Source organism: Leucopleurus acutus, assembly GCF_964270905.1.
Source record: "Leucopleurus acutus genome assembly, chromosome: 13".
Classification (NCBI taxonomy): Eukaryota; Metazoa; Chordata; class Mammalia; order Artiodactyla; family Delphinidae; genus Leucopleurus; species Leucopleurus acutus.
This window is the reverse complement of record NC_139155.1, coordinates 11,526,051-11,545,248: the sequence shown is the minus strand read 5'-3', so window position 1 is coordinate 11,545,248 and position 19,198 is coordinate 11,526,051. Positions and strand designations below refer to the sequence as shown.

The window sequence follows — 19,198 nt, the reverse complement described above, 5'->3', positions numbered from 1 at the left end:
ATGGAGAAAGACCCTACTATGTACAAGCCATGCTGCAAGAGGTTCAATGAATATTTGTAAAGTAGCAAATAACTGCAGTGCAATAGAATAACGGAACATGCTACACAGCACACGTGACAATAAGTTTGAAGGGTAGAAATTGGAAACCACTGAGCTTTTCAGCTGATCACAATCAAATCAGAACACGTCAAAACAGCTGGTGTTCTGTGACTCAGAATCAATCAACCGGTTTTGAAGCACCTCATACCTCTTTATTTCTCTTTACAGTTTCACAGAAGAGGTTTAAGCCAGCATCTGTCCTTTCCATTTGGTTAAACCCCTGCTCTGAGCTGCTTGGCTTTCATATTCTAATACCGCCGAATGAAACTGACTATAATAGAAAAGAAAAATAACCGCCAGCATTAAAATGATTTTTTAACTGATGTGTTGCTCCATTTGTATTAAATCATATGCTCAAAATTAGGATGCACTAGAAGAGCCACGAAATGTTAAGGTTGTATTACGGAATCAGGATAATTCTGCATCAGCAGTATTTATGTCATTTATGAATATGGCAACAGTTTGTGCAATTTTATATCTATGTTTATGATTCATATTTTAATGATGATACAAATAATATATTGGGAAGATCAAGAGTAAGTTAGTAAATGAAAGGAAATTAAGTGTTATTGTGTGTTTCGGTTTCTGACACCCGCTCTTCTCTTTGTTCTGGTAGGTACCTATTACACCATTCTTTGGCGAAGGTTATTCAGCAGTTGTGACCTCTCCCAACCGGACACTCTACAAATTATTATCTCTGGACTCCCAGCTGACACCCTGCCGGAGGCAAGAGCTACTAAGCCAACTGGAACTGTGCCTTTTCTCTTGTCAAGGTTTTTTTCTTACACAGGAAAAAGAAAGAAAAAAAAAGATGAAGTTGGGCAAAGTGGAGTTCTGCCATTTTCTGCAGCTAATAGCTCTTTTCCTGTGTTTTTCTGGGATGAGTCAAGCAGAACTCTCAAGGTCCAGATCAAAGCCCTATTTCCAATCAGGGAGGTCCCGGACCAAGCGCAGCTGGGTGTGGAATCAGTTCTTTGTGCTGGAGGAGTACATGGGTTCAGACCCCCTCTATGTGGGAAAGGTAGGGCGTTTGGCCTTTCGAAGTCACAAATGATTGTTGTGAATGTGTATGGTTGAATGGAGAACTGCTAATTTTTGCTTTGGGGATGGAAAACACGAACTATTGCGAGGTTTTTGGCATTCATGAGCCACACTGAAACCGTAATCCAGGTGTTATTCATCCCGTGTAGCCACAATTTAGGGAGTGATGCTTTATTCCTAGGAACAGGTGAGAATCCTACAGACGCCTAGTTTACCATGATTGTGGCATGTTAGTAAAGCTGTCATTTCCAAGATGAGAGCAAGAATATTCACTAATAAATGAAGAGTAGTGGGTTCTTCCAGCCAGTTGCTTTTTTGAGCTTCTTTCTGGGGGTTCCTAGTTGAATAATGCTCATACTAACTTATGCTTATATATCCTTTTCTGATACTTGCAGTTAAAAATTGCGAAGTGTAATTACTGTGCCTATTGCTTCTAAATCACGAGCAGTTCAAACCCACATTTCTTAGTGGTAGTCTTGTTTTAATGGATTTTTAAAATTTGCTTTTTAAAATTACATTTTGGTTAAAAATGAATGTGAACAGAAGTCCATGAGAAGTGATATTAGACCAACAGTGGGCAGTTTGGGGTGTATTTATTTGGCGGCCAATTGGTAGCCAGATGGAGATTTTTTTTTTCACAGCTTCTTTCTGGTTGTGTATCTGGGCTTCCTTTTGAACTGAAGGGTGCTTCAGGGGGCGTGGCCTTTTCCCCGACCATCCTGGTACTGTGTTCCCACTTTCTAGTCTGTTGCGGGTTTGATTATTTTCATGTCTGTGAAGATTTCCTGAGCATTTTCAACTTGGTTCTGCACACTGGTGGAGGGTTTCTAAGTGGAGTGTGTTGGCGAGACATGCATACATCTGCATGTATGCTTTTCACTGTCAGTTTTATGCATCTATTCCTGATAAAGTGAAGCACAGCAAACTGAGGAATTTCTCCCTGAGTATATTTTCAGCTGTGAATGGTTGAGGAAGAATCTTTGCAATTTATTCCGTGGGTCATCGTTTCATTTGCATAGACCTTAGGTAAGGGTGAAAAATCGATTTTTCTTGATAGGTATCTACATAAGTCAAGGTAATCTTTATTATATATATATGCTTGTTTTCCTTTGAAAGCCTCTGTCTTGTACAAATACTGATACTGTGTTGTAAACAAAAGGATTTGAATACATTAAAGTTTTCTGGGGGTGTGGATTAGGAATTCTTTTAGCCTGGTCGTAGCATTTTTCTGCCCTAAGAAAGGATGTACACAATTGTTTTTTTGGTGCATGTATATATTTCTTTTCATAGCCATTCTACTGTTATCAGTAGCACCGTCATTTATACTTTACATGTATTAAATCTCTCCATCTCTCTCGTTTTCTTGTAAATCAAGTGAAAGCAGTAACCTTATGCAATGTTAGTGACTAAGAATCCAGCTCAGAATTTCATTCATTTTTAATGAAAAGTTGAGAAATTCCTCAAACTTTTTTCAGTGGACAGGTCTATAATAATTCAGCTACTTCATAAGGATCTGTAGTTATTAGGTGAAATCATGCTTTTGTACAAGTGTCCAATTTTCTAAACATGACTAAAATACTTCCATTAATTTGGTTTTAAATGGAGTTGCTTGGGTGAGGTTGACATTTTGAAATCAGTGTAATTTAAAAAAACCCTTATTTTAAATTTTGTACCCTTCACCGTAACAATTTAAAATGCTTGTATCGAAATAATCCCTGTAAGTCAGTTTAAAGTTATGAATGCATGTCTCTAGGTTACTTAAATTCCAAATGCACGTGAAGGTACTGGGCTATGTGCTGTTGTTATTTTTCTAAGAGAAGTTGTGTGGTTCCTTGATTAGGTAGCACATATTCTGTGCCTCCTTTTCAATTAATCAGAGACAATCGTTTAGCAGATTTTACGTGGCAGGAAACAAGTTTGTGCTTATCTCTTGAATGCTGTATATGAAAAGTTCAATACTGTCCTTCACAGTAAAATGTTCAGGATGGAAATAGGTTGTTTTTCCCGTACGCGGGCCTCTCACTGTTGTGGCCTCTCCCGTTGCAGAACACAGGTTCCGGACGCACAGCCTCAGTGGCCATGGCTCATGGGCCCAGCCGCTCCGCGGCATGTGGGATCTTCCCGGACCGGGGCACGAACCTGCGTCCCCTGCATCGGCAGGCAGACTCCCAACCACTGCGCCACCAGGGAAGCCCAGGATGGAAATAGGTTTTAAAAAACTCTGAATTGATTAAAGTACAGAAAAGGGGCAATAAAATAATTTGAGATGGAAACAGAATTTATAGAGCAGACCAATGAAAGGCTTTAAAAGGAGAGATTTACATTCGCTTGAGAAAAGGTGGCTGAGAACGTGAATCCTTTAGGTTGTTTGAGATGATGAGTCTTTTTTAGGTTGGTGGTCTGAATAGGCAGAGTTATAGGAATAATTTTGGCTTCAGTCCAGTTTTGATCACTTGGGTATGTACAATAGATATATCTTCCTTTTTTACCTTGAGGGAGGTAATGGCTATGACCAGAAATTTTTACAGGACTAAGAGAACAGAAAATTCTAGATGAAGAGTGGAAGAATGGATAAGCAGATAAGCAAGGGAAGAAAAGAAGGAACCTAATCCTTACTTTTCACAGATGCATATTTAACCTATGCTGGTTAGATGGCTACACTCTGAGTCTTCCTGACAAAACATAGCTATTTGGGTAATTTGTAAAATACAAATGATGACCTTGGTAAACTTGACGGCTTTATTTAATCACATAATGGGTACATACAGTGTGCGTCAAATTGATTTCAGTTTTATTGCTGACTCAGGCATTTCCTACTAGTTGTATGATTTTGGTTAAGTTGCCTATTACTAAACTGTAGCTTCCTCATCTTTAAAATGGGAATAATGATGTCTGTAATTCGTGTTTTTACTGAGAAATAATGAGATAAAAATATTTGGAACATACGTTAATCTAGACATCATGATATTTATTTCATTACCTTTTAATTATAAATTAACTGGGTTGTGAATAATCTATTGTGTTGTGTCCAGTGTTATATTTGTGATCCTTCAGATGAAAGTAGACATTATTTTAAACTTAATGCAGTTTATTAGAGGAGTGGTCTGTGTTGGATGTGAATGGAAATACAGCTTGACTTTATATTTGTATAGGATAAGACTATGGCAAAAATATGGTTAGTGGGTAAATGATTCAGTCCTTAAACACAAGCACTTAAATGTCAGAGAAATCATGTCTAAATGGGTTTTTTTTAGCCTTCAAATTTGGAGACCATATTAATGGCTGATGCCCAACAAGTTCAGTTAAATTATTCTACACTTAAATAAAATTTTGTGTTTTAGACATTGAGAATAGAGAGGTCCCAAGATAGCTTATGACCTTATTATTTTAGCCAATTTACCGAGTTTGTTTAACATGATAACTCAAGACCAAAGTAGAACAGTCTGTTGGAAAGGGCCAGGAGTGCTTCTAGAACCCTCACCAAGAGGCCTCCAGGGCACAGACCTCTGGTCTAGGTTAGGATCTGAGCTTTATCATTAGCATCCCATCGTTTTCTCGTAATACGAGTTGAAAAACTGCTGAGTCTCAATGTGTTGACATAAGGAAGGTGTCATTAGTCATTACTCTGATGGAGCTCTTTTTTTTGTTTGAGGTGTAATTGACATTATTTTCAGGTGTACAAAACAATATTTGATATTTGTATAAACTGAGAGATGATGACCACGATAAGTCTTCATTTACATCTGTCACTACATAGTTACAATTTTTTTTCTTGTGTTGAGAACTTTTAAGATCCACTCTCCTAGCAACTTTCTCAAATGTGCAGTATGATATATTTAACTAGAGTCACTGTGCTGTATGGAGCTCTGTTTTAAAGAATAATAGTGCACCTTTCCTTAAAAGTATTTTAGTTGCTGCCGTACCTGTTTTCTTGTCCCTCTACAGGGGCAATGAAGTGGAGAGGCCATCCTTTTCTCCCTGTGGCTTTGTATCACCCTGACCTGGCTCTCGAAGTGCATAGGAAATAGCAGTTTCCAGCCATCTGATTGCATCACACTGTACTTTTGTAGTCCAGTCTTTTCCTCACCTTGGCATTTCTCACTTAATGTCCCCTAACCGTCTGACAAAAAATTTTGTCTACAAAACCACCCAGCCTCAGTTCCAGGTGTTAAGTGTTTTTCATTTCTGCTCCCCATAATGGGCTGCCAGCCGTTTGCTGTGCTCCAGGCCGTCACTTGTACTGAAATGTGTTTCCTTCCTCTTCCACAGTCTGCTTCTCTAGCTGTTAACATCACTCTTGCCTTTCCTGCTACTCCCCGTTCTTCCCTCCTCATTCAGGGAGAATTTATGCCTATTGCGCTAGTCGAAATCAAAGACAGGAATGCAGTATAGAATTCACTCTGCTCTCAATTTCGCCTGGCTTGAAAGTGTTGGTGAGCATCTTTGATGCATTTAATTGCACCTCAGCCATATCTCTCGCCGAGAGATTCTCTGTCTCCTGATCACCAAAGCTTTGTTCAGTGTTCCAGAAAAGAAATTTTCATCTTGAAAGGAGGTTGCATTAAAAGAATTGGGTTACAAATGAGATTCCTTAGCGGGGCTAATTCATATTAGATACACAAAAAGAAAATAATCCCCAATATTAAGTACTTAGGGAAGAGCATTTATATCATGGTAAAATTTACATTTTATAGATTTCGGGGGAAAAAAAAACAGCAAAAGCATCCTCTTAAATATGTAGATTACCTGAAATTGGTTCCAGTCTTAGAGGAAAGCAAATAGTTTGTTCTCCTTGTGTATGCATAGGAAACCCATTTTCATAACATTTTTATAACCAGAGTGAATTGTGAACACCCTTGTTTTTATCTTCTTGTTACTTTGCCGGTAGAAATGTGGAACTCCTGGTGGCTTCAAAAGGAATTTGGACATGGATAAGCTCTGTGGGATGCAAATAAGTTCAGACTCCTAGAAATATTTTTTGCAGCTAATTTTAGCTCTTATAAAACTCCGGTATAACTATCAAGTGGTAAATGCATTTTCTCCACATAAAATCAACAACCCCAAGTCTTTGTATGTTCTTTCAAAACCATAATGAAAATAAAATATATCAGGCTTTGCCACTAAAATGCAGACACCTACCATTAATTCAGTTTAATATAGCTTATTTTCTCTTCAAAGTTATCTTAGGTTACAAAGGAAGGTTGTAGTTAGCTACCAAGTACTTTACATGTGCTACTATACAGCTGAAAGTTGGAGGATAGGGACTTACGGTTATAAACCTAATTATAGTCAAACTAGATAGCCTAGATTGGCTCTATTTTCTGATTGTTTGTCTGTGTTGACCAAAATCGTTTAAAAATGCTGTCTTCTTTAATGTGTGTGTTTATACACACTTGTTACCCATTTGGTGATGGTAGAAGCAAAAATCATAAAAGAAAAATTAAACTCAGTCTATACCCGTTGTGTTTTTACATTGTATTTATGTTGAGTTTTTAAGTGCAAAGACAAGATACCAACTAAAAGGATGATACGGGGCCTTTCTATAGTAAGTGCACTATAATTTTTTGGTCAGCTTTCTATGCTGTGCTCATTGATACGGAGTCACAGAATCTGCAGCGGTGTCTGTAAGTCACCAAGATAAATGACAGAATTAGATGAGCAGGACAGTCACTGAGCCTTTGCTGGTTTAAGCGTACATAGTTAAGTACTAGAGTGGGAGAAATTTCATCCTAATTATTTTGTCTGATTTACATTGATTATCTGTCATAATGATTGTGATCACTGGAGAGAAACAGTAGTTTGTATAAATGCGCTTAAAATCTTTCGCATGCTGTGCAGCCTATCCTGTGTTTTCTTTCTTCCCCTTCCTTCTCTTCTTCAAGTCCTTATTAAATACCTACTCTGTGTTAGGGACTGTGCTAGATAAAAGAGTTTAAAAAAATAAACTCTCCTCTTTCATAACATTCAGTCTGGTTGCTAAGCCAAGCAGGTAACCAGATGGCAATGGAGAACGGTCAGTCCTGCAGCTGATCTACAGCTGTGGAGGTGGGTAAACCAGAGGCACTAATTCATGGGTCTGTGAACAAACGCTTTCATGAGGATACCTGGAAAACCTCTGTGATTTCATGATCCTTTTATTCAGTCTCCATATCAGAGACAAAAAAAAAAAAAAGGTGGGATTATCTTCTTAGAAACTAGGACAGGGGACTTCTTTGGCGGTCCAGTGTTTTAAGACTCCACCCTTCCACTGCAGGGGGAACTGGGATCCCGCATGCCGTGCAGCGTGGCCAAAAAAGCAAAACAAAACAAACGAAAAACCCCCAAAAAACCCAGTAGGACAGAGTCTTCTAAAACTATTGGGTGCTTTATATAGTGGAAAGCTTTATATAGTGGAAAGATCAGTAAGCAGAAACCCTGGGTTATACTGGCAAGTTCCTCATTATTTTGAGCAAAGCTCTAAAACGCAATAAATTACAATCTTCTCACCTGTAAAATAGAGATCACATAGGTAAAATTTTAAAACTATTTTGAAATCATTTCAGACTTACATATAGGTTGCGACGTATCATGCCAGGACCCAGCTTCTCCGAATGCTAGCGTTGTACGTGACTGTACCTATTGTTTAAACTAGGAAATTAACATTGGTATAGTACTCTTTACTCATCGAGGGGTTGTACTCAGAATTTTCCAGTTGTTACAGTAAAGTGGCTTTCCTGGCAGAAGCCAATCCAGTATGACGTCTTGCATTTGTCTTGTCTCCTCAAGTCATCTCTTGTCCTTCTTGACTAGTAATTTGGTAGAGTCTCTCACAATCTGGGTTACTTTCATGCTTCTTTCTGTTGTAGACGTGTCAGGTGATGTGTCAGTAGTTTGGGCAAGAATTCCCCAGAAGTGGTGGTGCACCTTCCTCACTTTGCATCTTGTCAGGAGGCACAGGATGTTGCCAGGACTCATTCATACTGATGTTCACTTTGATCACTTGGTCAAGGGGGTATCTGCCATGTTCTTCTGCTGAAAAAATGTCTGAAAGTGTCGAAATCCTGAAGGGAGGTATAAAATTATCTAAGCTGTCGTTATAGATTCGAATAAATATTACCGCTGGTTTGAGGGATGTGTATTGAATGATTCATTAAGGTCCACTGTCCAATTTTAGGATGAGGTTGTGGGTTTGTCTGAAACGTGGATGGAATTTAAATCTAAAATGCTGTCAGGTAATATCCATACTTTTATGTAGTAATTGATCTTGTTTCTCAAAAGAACATCAATTTAGGTTGTCTCAGACAAATTGATTTTTTTTTTTTCTTCTGAACCATGCAAGACTGCTCTCTGTAGTCTAGGATCCCAAGAAGATGTCTACTGATCTATACTTAAATAAGCGCTTTCTCTTCCATTGCTTACAAAATATAAAGAACTGTTTTATACTGTACAGTGTGCCACAAATATTTAACCCTCATGATTATAAATAAAACATTGCTTTGGAAAATAATAGGTACCGTCAGAAGTAGCTCAAGAGAATGCAGTCGAATGTCTTACATTTTAATATATTCATAAGAGAGTTGAAGTCTAAATAATGAATAGTATTCTATTTAATGTTTGAAAGATTTAGTAATGAGAATTTCTCTTAATGATTCTTGGTAGAGCCTATAACATTTCTGATTCACAGTCAGTACTGATTAATCTTCAGAAAAGCCTTGTGATTTAGGAAGGAGGGGTTCTTATATTGGAGATGAGGTAGAAGATAAATTTGGAAGCACAATAAGTAGAGGAAGGGGACAGTCATTAGAGATATAATCCAGAAGAGTTAGAAGGCAAATCTGGAAACTAAGTTTCTGGAAAAATGTTAATAAGATGTTTTATGTCTATAAAAATAATTTTTTCTTCAAAGTGTCAGATTTAGTTGCATTATTATCAAGGCCTCTTAACATATGTTTTTGAAACCTTTACCTTTAAAATGGCATATGTTCAAGAGAGGATAGATATATTTACAAGGGCTCTCAAATTATTACATAGTACTACTTCCTAAAATGTAATAAATCTGGAAACTGAACATAGTTAGAATAATAGGGCATGATAATGGAGAGATTAAAATGGTATTTAAGCCAGGACACAGAAATATTCGAAATGAACCCTAGAACAGAAATTTCCAGAATAAGGTATGGAAAAATCACAAACTGTTGAGAGTCTAGAAAGAAAATATTTAGGACGTCAATTAAAAATAATCTCATCTTTAAAAAATTCTAGTTTTTGGTATATGAAATATATAATACACCTAAGGAGTTTTCACTGATAAAAGTACACCTTCAAACAAGTGGGAAGACCATTAGCCCGTCCCTGAAGGGGTTAAAGAGATTAGGAGCATTGGTAGCTGGTTGGCCCTGCACTGCAGTGTAGTACTCTAGTGAGCTGGTGTGGAAAGATGGAGCAAGATAGGCTCAAGCCTCAGCTTAGCTTACTTTTGTACCTCATGGCTTAACATTTCAATATAAGAGAAGGTCTGAACACATTCCAGTACGTAATAGCTAGAGAAAAGGAGATGGTCAGGAACATACTCACGTTGACCTCAGCCAGCCTTAGGCCTTCTCAGAACAAAAGCCTGGGGATTATTGTCTCTCCTGTCACCACACCAACAAATAACAGAGTGCCCAGATGATCTGGGGGGAGAAAACCAAGGTAGTATGGGGAGGCCATCTACATTTCTAGTTAAGCTAGAATCCTTGTCTTCTGTAAGATAAATGCAGAAGAGTAATTTCTCAAGATGGGGCTGTGTTACAGGAATGGTAATTACAAGAACCAAAATGATAAACATCATTCCAGCAAGTTTTGTGTGTAAACAGTGCACAATTATCTGATAAGAATGCTTCCCTTAGGGTATTTACTTGTCTTCTTCGTTAAAATGCTGACATGTTTTAAGGTATTTAACTGAAAACACACAATCAAGATTTGGACAACACATACATAATGTTCAACAGATGTGAGTTTGAAAGATTTGTGATGATCACTAGTGAAATTAGTCAAACCATACTTAAATTAGATTTTTCTGATTTGTGAGTCATTTAAGGGTCCACACTGAAGCAGAATCTGTGTGGAGAGTGAGAGATTACACATTCTGCACTTGGTTCTTTGAAATGAAGAAGTAAAAGTTGACATTTTCTTTTTCATAATGTATCTGAGAAACTCAGTTCTGTATTTCATACACTCTCTCCTTAACAGTTTGTATAATTTTCTCAGCTGAATCATAACAGCTGAGTTTAGGTGGCTAACTCATTTTGCTTATTCAGGAGAAGCAGATACTGGTGAGCTCTAGGCATTGGGATTCAACCTAATTCTATCTAAGAAAAGTGAAGCCATCAGTAGTTAAAGATGATTACTGAAGAAACAGATGAGAAATAATCACGTGACTGTAGCACATGGAGAGAGGTTATTTGTAATGCTAAAATCATACATGGACTATATAAAGAAACACAGAGCCATGTCTAAAATAAAAGTAACTTGAATTGTCGAGTAGGTACACAACCTTGGAAAATTGTTTTTTCAAAGATTCGTGTCGAATGATGGGATAGTATTGCAAAGCTTGACGTTGAAAGTAAAAATACAAGCTTTATTACAAAGGATAAGGTATCTTTTTGGTTCATCATTGTAACACCTGCAAATAGACTTCTGGCTATGGCATAACGCTGTGTTCAGTGAATTTGGGAGAGCAGTTGTGGAGTGTAATGAGCTGAAACAAGACTGGTTTTTCCCATTGATTAGATCATTTGTTGGAAATGTGAGTACAATTGATGATGGAGAATATATACAAATGAGTGAGGAGTCAGGGTTAGGGTCAGAGAAAGAAGTGCATTCTGTTTCAGATCCAATTAAGATTTTACAATGGGATTTATGATGAGAAACAAAAGGGAACTAATATTCACATGATTAATATCATGTTTTATATATATATATTTTTTTTCAGTGTTACTCTCTTCACACTGTCTATGGCTTCTGACTTATGTCTAAGTTTGATTTTTCTGTAAACTCTGGGCACCCTGATCAAGTCTAGTTTTCCACAGCCCTCTAGTTTTAACTTTCTATCCGGAGCTAGAGAATGTGTAGGAGAAATGGAAGCTTTGTGGGGGGAGGAGTTTAAGCTACGTGAGAGGCGTCAACAGTCAGGCAGTAGCTCTCTTTATTAGTTTTTCAAGCAATGACCTCTCTTGGAATTTAGCAAAAAAAAAAAAAAAAAAAAGGTATTTTGTGTAATTTTGGTCACGAGATACACAGTATCACATATGATGCTGAAACTTGGCCTCTGTGCACCAGTGCCAGATAGAATCTCGGAGCCACAGTTTTGGGTGATGTAGAAAATAGCTTTATTGCTTTGCCAGGCAAAGGGGGACACAGTAGGCTAATGCCCTCAAAACTGTGTGTCCCAGTCTGGGGGTGGATCTGGTGAGGTGTTTTATGGCGTTGGTTCAAGGGCAGGGTTGCTGATAAGGATCAGGGTGTGTGCAGGGCCTTCATTCCTTTAATCTGGCCTCAGGTGGTCTCCTGATGAGCTCCTGTGGTTCTCAATGTTATCAAACTGTGACATCTCTGGATGAAGAATGCTTCATCAAGTAGTTAACATCTTGCATTTGTTGGGGGGTTTATTTCTTCAGAAGAGCTCAAAGATATTGTTATGTGTATCCCTTGAGGGGGATCCAGGACCCTGCCCCAAGGCTGCACTATTGTTTCTTGACTGTTCCTCCCTTTTCTCTGCATCCCCTCCCTTCCCCGATTAGCAACTGTTTGGACCTGTCCTTTGGAGCTCAGGGAACGTCATGGAGGCTGAAGCCTATTTCCTACAAACAAGAAATGGGGGACACAGAAAGCCTTCTGTGCCCGGGAGCCCTACAGGGTCCTGCTCGGTTTCACATATAATGATTTTTTTTTTTTTTCAAATCACATGTCCTTAATACTGAATTCGAAATTTTATATTGGGTTGGCCAAAAAGTTCGTTTAGGTTTTTCCCCTAAGATCGAAAGGGAAACCTGAATGAACTTTTTGGCCAACCCCAAATCAAATATTTTCATCAAAAAGAAAAATAATGTATTCTTATTTTAACTTGAATTCTTTTTCAGAGTAGATCTGCTTGGAACTTTAAAGCTCATTTGCTCTAGTCTCTTTCTGAATTCAGGAATTCTTTGTACAGTACCCCGATGGTTGATTGATCAGGCAGCCTCAGGTCTGTGTTTTAGTCGGGACAGGAAGTGTGGTGGAAACACACAATTCAGTCACGTGAGTTGGGTTTGCGTACTGGCCGCCACTCAACAATGGTGTGACTTAAAGCAGATACCTTCTTTTCTCATGTCATTCACTTATAAAATAGGAACAACAGTAACCTCACAAGGCTGCGGTGAGCATAAAGAGAAAGATAGGGTAAATATGAAAGCATAAAACAAAGTGTAAAAGGGAGGAAGTGTATTTCCAAAAGTGAGTCAGCTTGGTGAGGAACGAGGTCACGTCCACTCCCAAGCATCGTGCCTGGACCAAGCGTCGTGCCTGGATGTTCAGGACGGATGGCTGTTGATTGCATGGGAAGCACGAAATCGTGGGGTGCCATGAGTGGTGGTGTGAGATGATATTAAGCTTTGGGACAACTCTTGCTTTTAGGAACTTGAATTATATTTAGCTGTTAAAATATTTGAAGGCAGCTGCTTGGTAATCCCCTCTCCCCATTTAAACTGAGTGCTTGAAAAAACTAAAGAACTCTTTAACTCAGGTATTTCATTTATGACATGGTTTCCAGAACTCTCCTCAGACTCAGCGATGTTTCTCAACGTCCTGAAATATGATGATCAGGATGAAACCTCGATAATTTATAACCAGTCCAATCAGTTCAAAAGAGAAAAATCATGACTTTTGTTTCCCTTAATGTGAACTGTGCCATTAACACAAGACATGATTGCATGACCTATTTTTGTTAATAGCATTATTATTATCTCTCGAAGAAAACAATGTAGGAAAAAATTAGGGTTTGGACTAAATAGATATCATAAAATAACTAGTGAACATGCTAAGAGGAAGCTAGAGTAAACTTGAATGTTAACTAGGAAAGCCAAAACCAATTTCTCCAAATATTTTTTTCCTCAGGAAAAAAGTGGTAAATGAGGAGCTGAGTCTCTCTTCTTCCTCAGCACATTCTGAAAGCTTCCTGCACACACTGCTGGTATTTGCTTTCTCTTACTCGTTCCTTCAGGTGTCTCAGCATTCTGCTTTGGTTTTAAAAGTTAAAGGAGCCTTTTCCATAGATTTTTTTTGTTTATTTTTAAATAGATTGCTTTATTTATTAATATGTCATTCTAAACATTGCATAAATACAGCCTATATAACTAGAGTACCAAACACTGTTCCGGTAAGAAGTTCGAGAGTACATTTAGGGCAATTTTAAGAACTCTGAATACTTTGGCGTAGACAGGTCTCCAGGCTGAGAGACCGCCTGTTGCATCAGTAACACATCGGACAGACCGTGGGCCCTGGACACGGCGTTTTCCACGTTTCTGACTCTGATGCATCCAAGTGAGCGTTATTTCCTCAGGGCTGTACCGGGAGTGTCTGAAGCTACTGCTGTTTCTCAGCCTATTTTGAGGCTACAGCCTAGTCCACTGGAAAGACATGGGGCCCAGGAGACAAGTTTGGATTTTCAATGATAGTTATCCCACCCTGATGACCTGGGGTCACAGACTTTACCATCCCCAGAATTCCTATGACGGCCCTGGCACTGTTTTAAAGCCTGCCGTAAACCCAACTGAAGGAAATAAATGGAGAGAAAAGGGATGGGGGGAAGGAGATTGGTTATTTTGCGGCTTTCTGGAATGCTCAACACAAAAGATAGCAGCATGATTTCAGTTGGTTGTCTGATAAGAAACGTGTAGAGGATAAAAGAAAATGGGGATTAAACCCCACAGATAAGGGCTTTAGAAAAATAAGAGGGAAGATTTTTGTTTTGTTTTCTCATAGGGAATTGGAAATTATGTGACAGTTTGCATTTTACATGATCACCCTTGGATATATTACCTAGTACAGATGGTAATGCATTGGTAGATTATGGCAGTGCATTGAGAGGGAGTTTAGCCTAGTTAGTTGTGAAATCCTAACTCAGATTCATAAAGCAAGGAGATCCAAATGTGACCCTCACCATCACCACTTACTTGGAAATAACATCCCTCAGTATCTGCAGGGGATTGGTTCCAAGACCCCCTCTGCCCCATCCCAAGGATACTCAAGTCTGAGGATGCTCAGGTCCCTTATATAAAATGGCCTAGTACAGTTGGCCCTCCTTATCTGTGGGTCTCGAAGTTGGCTGAATCCCCAGGAAGGCGTAATCTGTGGATTTGGAGGGTTAACTGTACTCAGCTTCTGTCAGCTTCATCTCTGTAAAATGGGTTTAATAATAGGTCTTATGTAATACAGTTGTTAGAACTAAATAACATAACATGTAAAGTACTTCATCTCTCATAGGAAACATTCATGAAGGGTTAGCTGTTATTGTTAATAGTGATACGTATTTTTACTTTGCTGTCCGTCACTACTTTCTATAATTGACCTGAGTTAGGTGTTTTCTTTTTAAAGCATAGTTTCGAAAGAACCTATAGTCTAAGGAGAAAACAAGTAGAAGCCCAAGCAGCATCTCTCACATTGGCACATTTCATGACCACAGACAAGTCTTTTAAATTTCCTTTCCTTGTGTGCTCATCTGTTATGAAGGGATGGTGGTGCCGAATCTCCCATCGCCACAGAGTTGGACTCCGAACCTCCAACATACAATATCTGTTAAAATACTTTGAGATGTATAAAATACTAAACCTTAAATAACAGTTACTTTTGATGGGAAAAGCAGTTACTAGTTATGTTTATACAATATTAGGTTAGGAACAGAATTTACAACACATATACTCTTTTTTGGTAATTACTGATGAAGTACACTTGGACAGTCTCTTTCTCTTGGTCATTATTGATGAGTAATATTTGATATATACCCTAAAAACACTTTAAGGATTTGGCTACTGTTATAAATTTTACATATTCAGAATCAAATCAGATTTAAAATTCCGTAGGACAGCTTTTCAAACCACAGATTTGAAGAAAGGGCAGGACACACACACACACACACACACACAGGATTGTTTTATTCTCAAATACTTTCCAAATCTAGAAAGCTAATGACATCTTTGAGAGTTTCCCAGGAGGCAAGAGATTCCAATGCCCTTAGGATTCTGCTGAAGAAAAATGATGCTTAATGGAGCTAGACAAATGGGATTGCTTGTTAATCTCTCAGTTAATTTTCTTTCTTTCTTTCTTTCCCTTTTTTTTCTTTTTTAAAGATTATGCCTGAGGTCAGAACTTCCTTTAGTCTGAAGTTTGGCTCAAACCTCTTGTTAAGGTTTACCCATTCTATATGCCATAAAGTTCTGAATTCAGAAACTGAGTTTGATTAATTCAGTTTTGTTCCAAATATGGTAGCATTTAAACATCTGTTGAGAATTAATACTGTTTGCCTAACATTTTTGGAGTAGTGGAATTCTGACATTTTGAGGGAAGAAAGGGGATTGAACATCTTGATATATTTTAATATTTGTAGAAACAGGTATTTTTGGTATATGTGTGTCATTGGAAAGATAAATAAGGAGAAACCAAATATTTTGCAATTTTGATAGCCTTACTTACACACAGAAGGAGGGACACAGAGGGTACATATTGGGAAATATTGCTAGTCTTCTAGGAATTGTCTTCTCAGAGGAATTCATTCAGGTAGGCAGGTGTTCTACAGTATAATTAAAGAAAAGCCAGAGGGAAAAAGAAGGCCGGAGATGATCTTCCCTTTTTTAAAAAATAAATAAAATGAAAGACAGGATGCTGAAATAAATCACCCGAAGGATGTATGGTACAAGGGGAGAGGGACTTCCTAAAATGCAGTTCTCAAATATAAAGCTGAAGAAATGCTTCTGTAGCTAAGTATTTCTTCACATATAAAAATAATCAAGTCAGTTGACTGTATCCAAATGAAAGCTGTATGAGTTTAAGGGCAAATTCTATACATTTGAACATGAAAATCCTCAAGGTTTCCAGATAAAATGAATGCTAGACCCACCCAAAAGCTCATAGGAGGCTTATTACATGATCTCTACGGTAAGGCTTGCCTTTAGGTGAAAAGAAAAACTCTTCAGCTTGGAGCAAATGTATCCATCTGAATAGAAGTATCTAGTTGAGTGGAGAGAATACATATTCTGGCTTCACAAACTCTTCACTGCAGTTTGATCCCATAACTTGGGGGTAATCTTCCTACTTTATCCCCTACATGATGATGTGAGAATTCTAATAATTCATACCCTGCTCCCACAGACCACCAAGGTATAACTATTATTCAGCTTAAAACACGTGTATGAAAATATGGTACATAAGTGTACCATATTCTTATATTAAAAAATAAGTGTACCTAAGAATATTATGAGTGCCCCTTTTGTTGGTTTTGTAACAATGTCTGCATAGAGAAGCTAAATTCACTCAAATTTCTTTCTGCTTTGATCATCAGCCATTTAGTTATTTTAATCTGTATTTTTCAGGGAGTCAATGACTTTTCCTTTGTATTTACTTCATGCTGGCTGATCTACAACAAAATGCTAAGCTTACCTAAGCGTCTGGCATTATTATTTTTATCAAGAGCTGGTGCCATGTTGATTCCAATGCTCATCACCCTGAACTCATACGGTATCACATGAACATGATGGGCTAAGTTACAAAACCCAAATGGGAGAAAACTGCAGAGAGAAACTGGTGTATTCTTTTTCCCGGAGGTACATGCCATCCTTCATATTTCTCTACCATCAGAACTTACACGAATGAGAATGAGTACCGCTTTAAGTTTTGTGCCCTATGCCCCTCACCCTTACGAAGGCTCTTGCTGTCAGGGAAACACAAGGTCAAGGTTAGCACTTGCCTAAAATCGAGAATGCGTTCGTCTTTAGATTTTACATCCTCAGTTGTCTTGCTTCTAGTCTTGGCCTTTCGGCAGAGAAGCCAATAAGAGGATTTTCCTCCCCAAATCTCCGACACTGATTCAGTTGTACTACTTGTGGTCTCCACTTGAGCCACATATGGTCCTCCCCAATACTTTTTGGAAGTCCGTGGAGCTATAAAATATAGATAAGTAACTGCCCAAGATGGAGATAGAATGGGAGGAATTGACAGTCTCTGTAGTGTTTTAGAGGAACATCTGCCAAACTCGAATTTAATTCTGTCTTATGGCTGTACCGTTGCCATTTTGTCAGAGAATTGACACTGAATACTCAGAAAGATTTGATGGTGGTGCTTGGTGCCCTTTAGATTGGCCCTGTTCAACCTTTCATTTTATATACATGGACTAAGTTTTATGTCAACCACAGTTAGTAGATGATAAAATGTAATTGAGAAGAGAAACTTCAATTTAAATAAGAAATCAGGTTAACAACATTTATATTTTTCTCTAAAATATCATGAATATAATCTGACCATGCATATAAATTTCACGCAAATATATGCAAATGTACATACGATAACTGTTTTTACCTTGAGCATTTTATATACTTGAATGTGGTGTTTGGTACAAATTTAGAGCTATTTCACTTACGAAAAAATAATTGTGTGTTTACAAGTCAACCTTTTAGGTATTTTAAAAGATGATGTTATCAGAACGGAATACATAACAGCATATGTGCAATCCAAATCCTTTTCATTTTCACCTTTCCCTTTTCCTTTCCTCTCTTCCCTCTCTCCCTCTTTTCCTTACCATTCCTCTGCCACATTGTAATATCTGTCTGCCACTTAAGAGGGAGAGGTACTATCTTAAATAGGGCAAACATCCTTAAATAGGGCAAACATCCTCTAAGTATCCTATTGGTTGATTTCTACTTGTAGGTAGAAATGAAATATAAGGATAACAAAAGTGTTAAAATGGAGCAAAATTTTCCTTTGGATGGGTGGTTATGTTTCTGCAGTTGATTCTCACTATTTATGGTAATTATATTCTATAAAGTTGCCATGAACACTGAATGAGCAAATACTGAGCCATTGATCCTGGGGAACATTAGAGGTTAGGTTCTTGTGAGCCTCTGGTCACAACATTTCCATCGACTGATTAACACATAACCTTGTTTTACGTGTGTTTCTGTTTAAAGACACCTTATTTTATATATAACATGTAACTTATATGTGATATATGTATTGATATATATGTGGTTGATCATTAACATTGAACTCACAGCCAACAGCGCTATAACTCATGTCCTAACAGAGCTTAGCCAACACACATATTTTTCCCCCTAGGGCACATCAAAGCCTTCTTGTGCCTACGAACACTTCAGCACTACACTTGGGGACCACTTTAAATAGCAAAAGCACCAATAAAAAGCACACAAAAGAGTGGCACTAAATAGACTGCAAAATAAGCACTTATTTACAATATGAGCGCTGAAACAGGAAAGCCAGAGTGTTTAACCTCGGTTAGGAATGGGCAAACCAGGAGACTCGAATTTTTTGCTGCTTTGCACATGTCCACAAATGACTACAAACAAATAAATGACAACGAGTAGGTGAATTCATGAATACGGAATCTAGGAATAACAAAGTTAAGCTCTATCTACTTTAGCAAAGAGGATATGTATGAGTCATGTTTTGGACCATAATGCATGGACACTCTAACATCCAATTATTAGGTAACTAATCCCCCTAAATAAATAAACCAGAGGAAAAGTAAATTGATGTCGATGAAGGTAAATTAACAGTAAGATAATGACAAAGCAAGAACATCAATAGTTGAAAATTCTGAAAAGCTCAAAATGTAGGAGATAATACAGCATCCTTTCTGAAAGCAGAATTTTCAATTCATTGCATGTGCATATATGATATAGGAGGTTGGCAAAAACACTGCACTGTATCATGGCAACCAGATTTCTTGTAGAATGTTGAGTTAGAGTCTATAAATGATAATTGCATCCTAGCTTTAGCTTATGAATACCAAATTTAGTCAGGTACTAGCACTAACTCAAGCACTAACTAAGCCCTT

General features: G+C 37.9%; 1 protein-coding gene across 1 annotated transcript in view; it reads left to right on the top strand.

The window, feature by feature from the left end:
• Nucleotides 1-910: 910 nt before the first annotated feature.
• The window catches only part of CDH7 (cadherin 7), a gene marked incomplete at both ends in the record, with an annotated part of 110,365 nt that continues 92,077 nt past the window's right edge, over nucleotides 911-19,198 (top strand). The window contains one exon of the mRNA XM_082852862.1: nucleotides 911-1,120. Coding sequence (XP_082708988.1) covers nucleotides 911-1,120 — 210 coding nt within the window. The remainder of the gene's footprint in view (nucleotides 1,121-19,198) is intronic.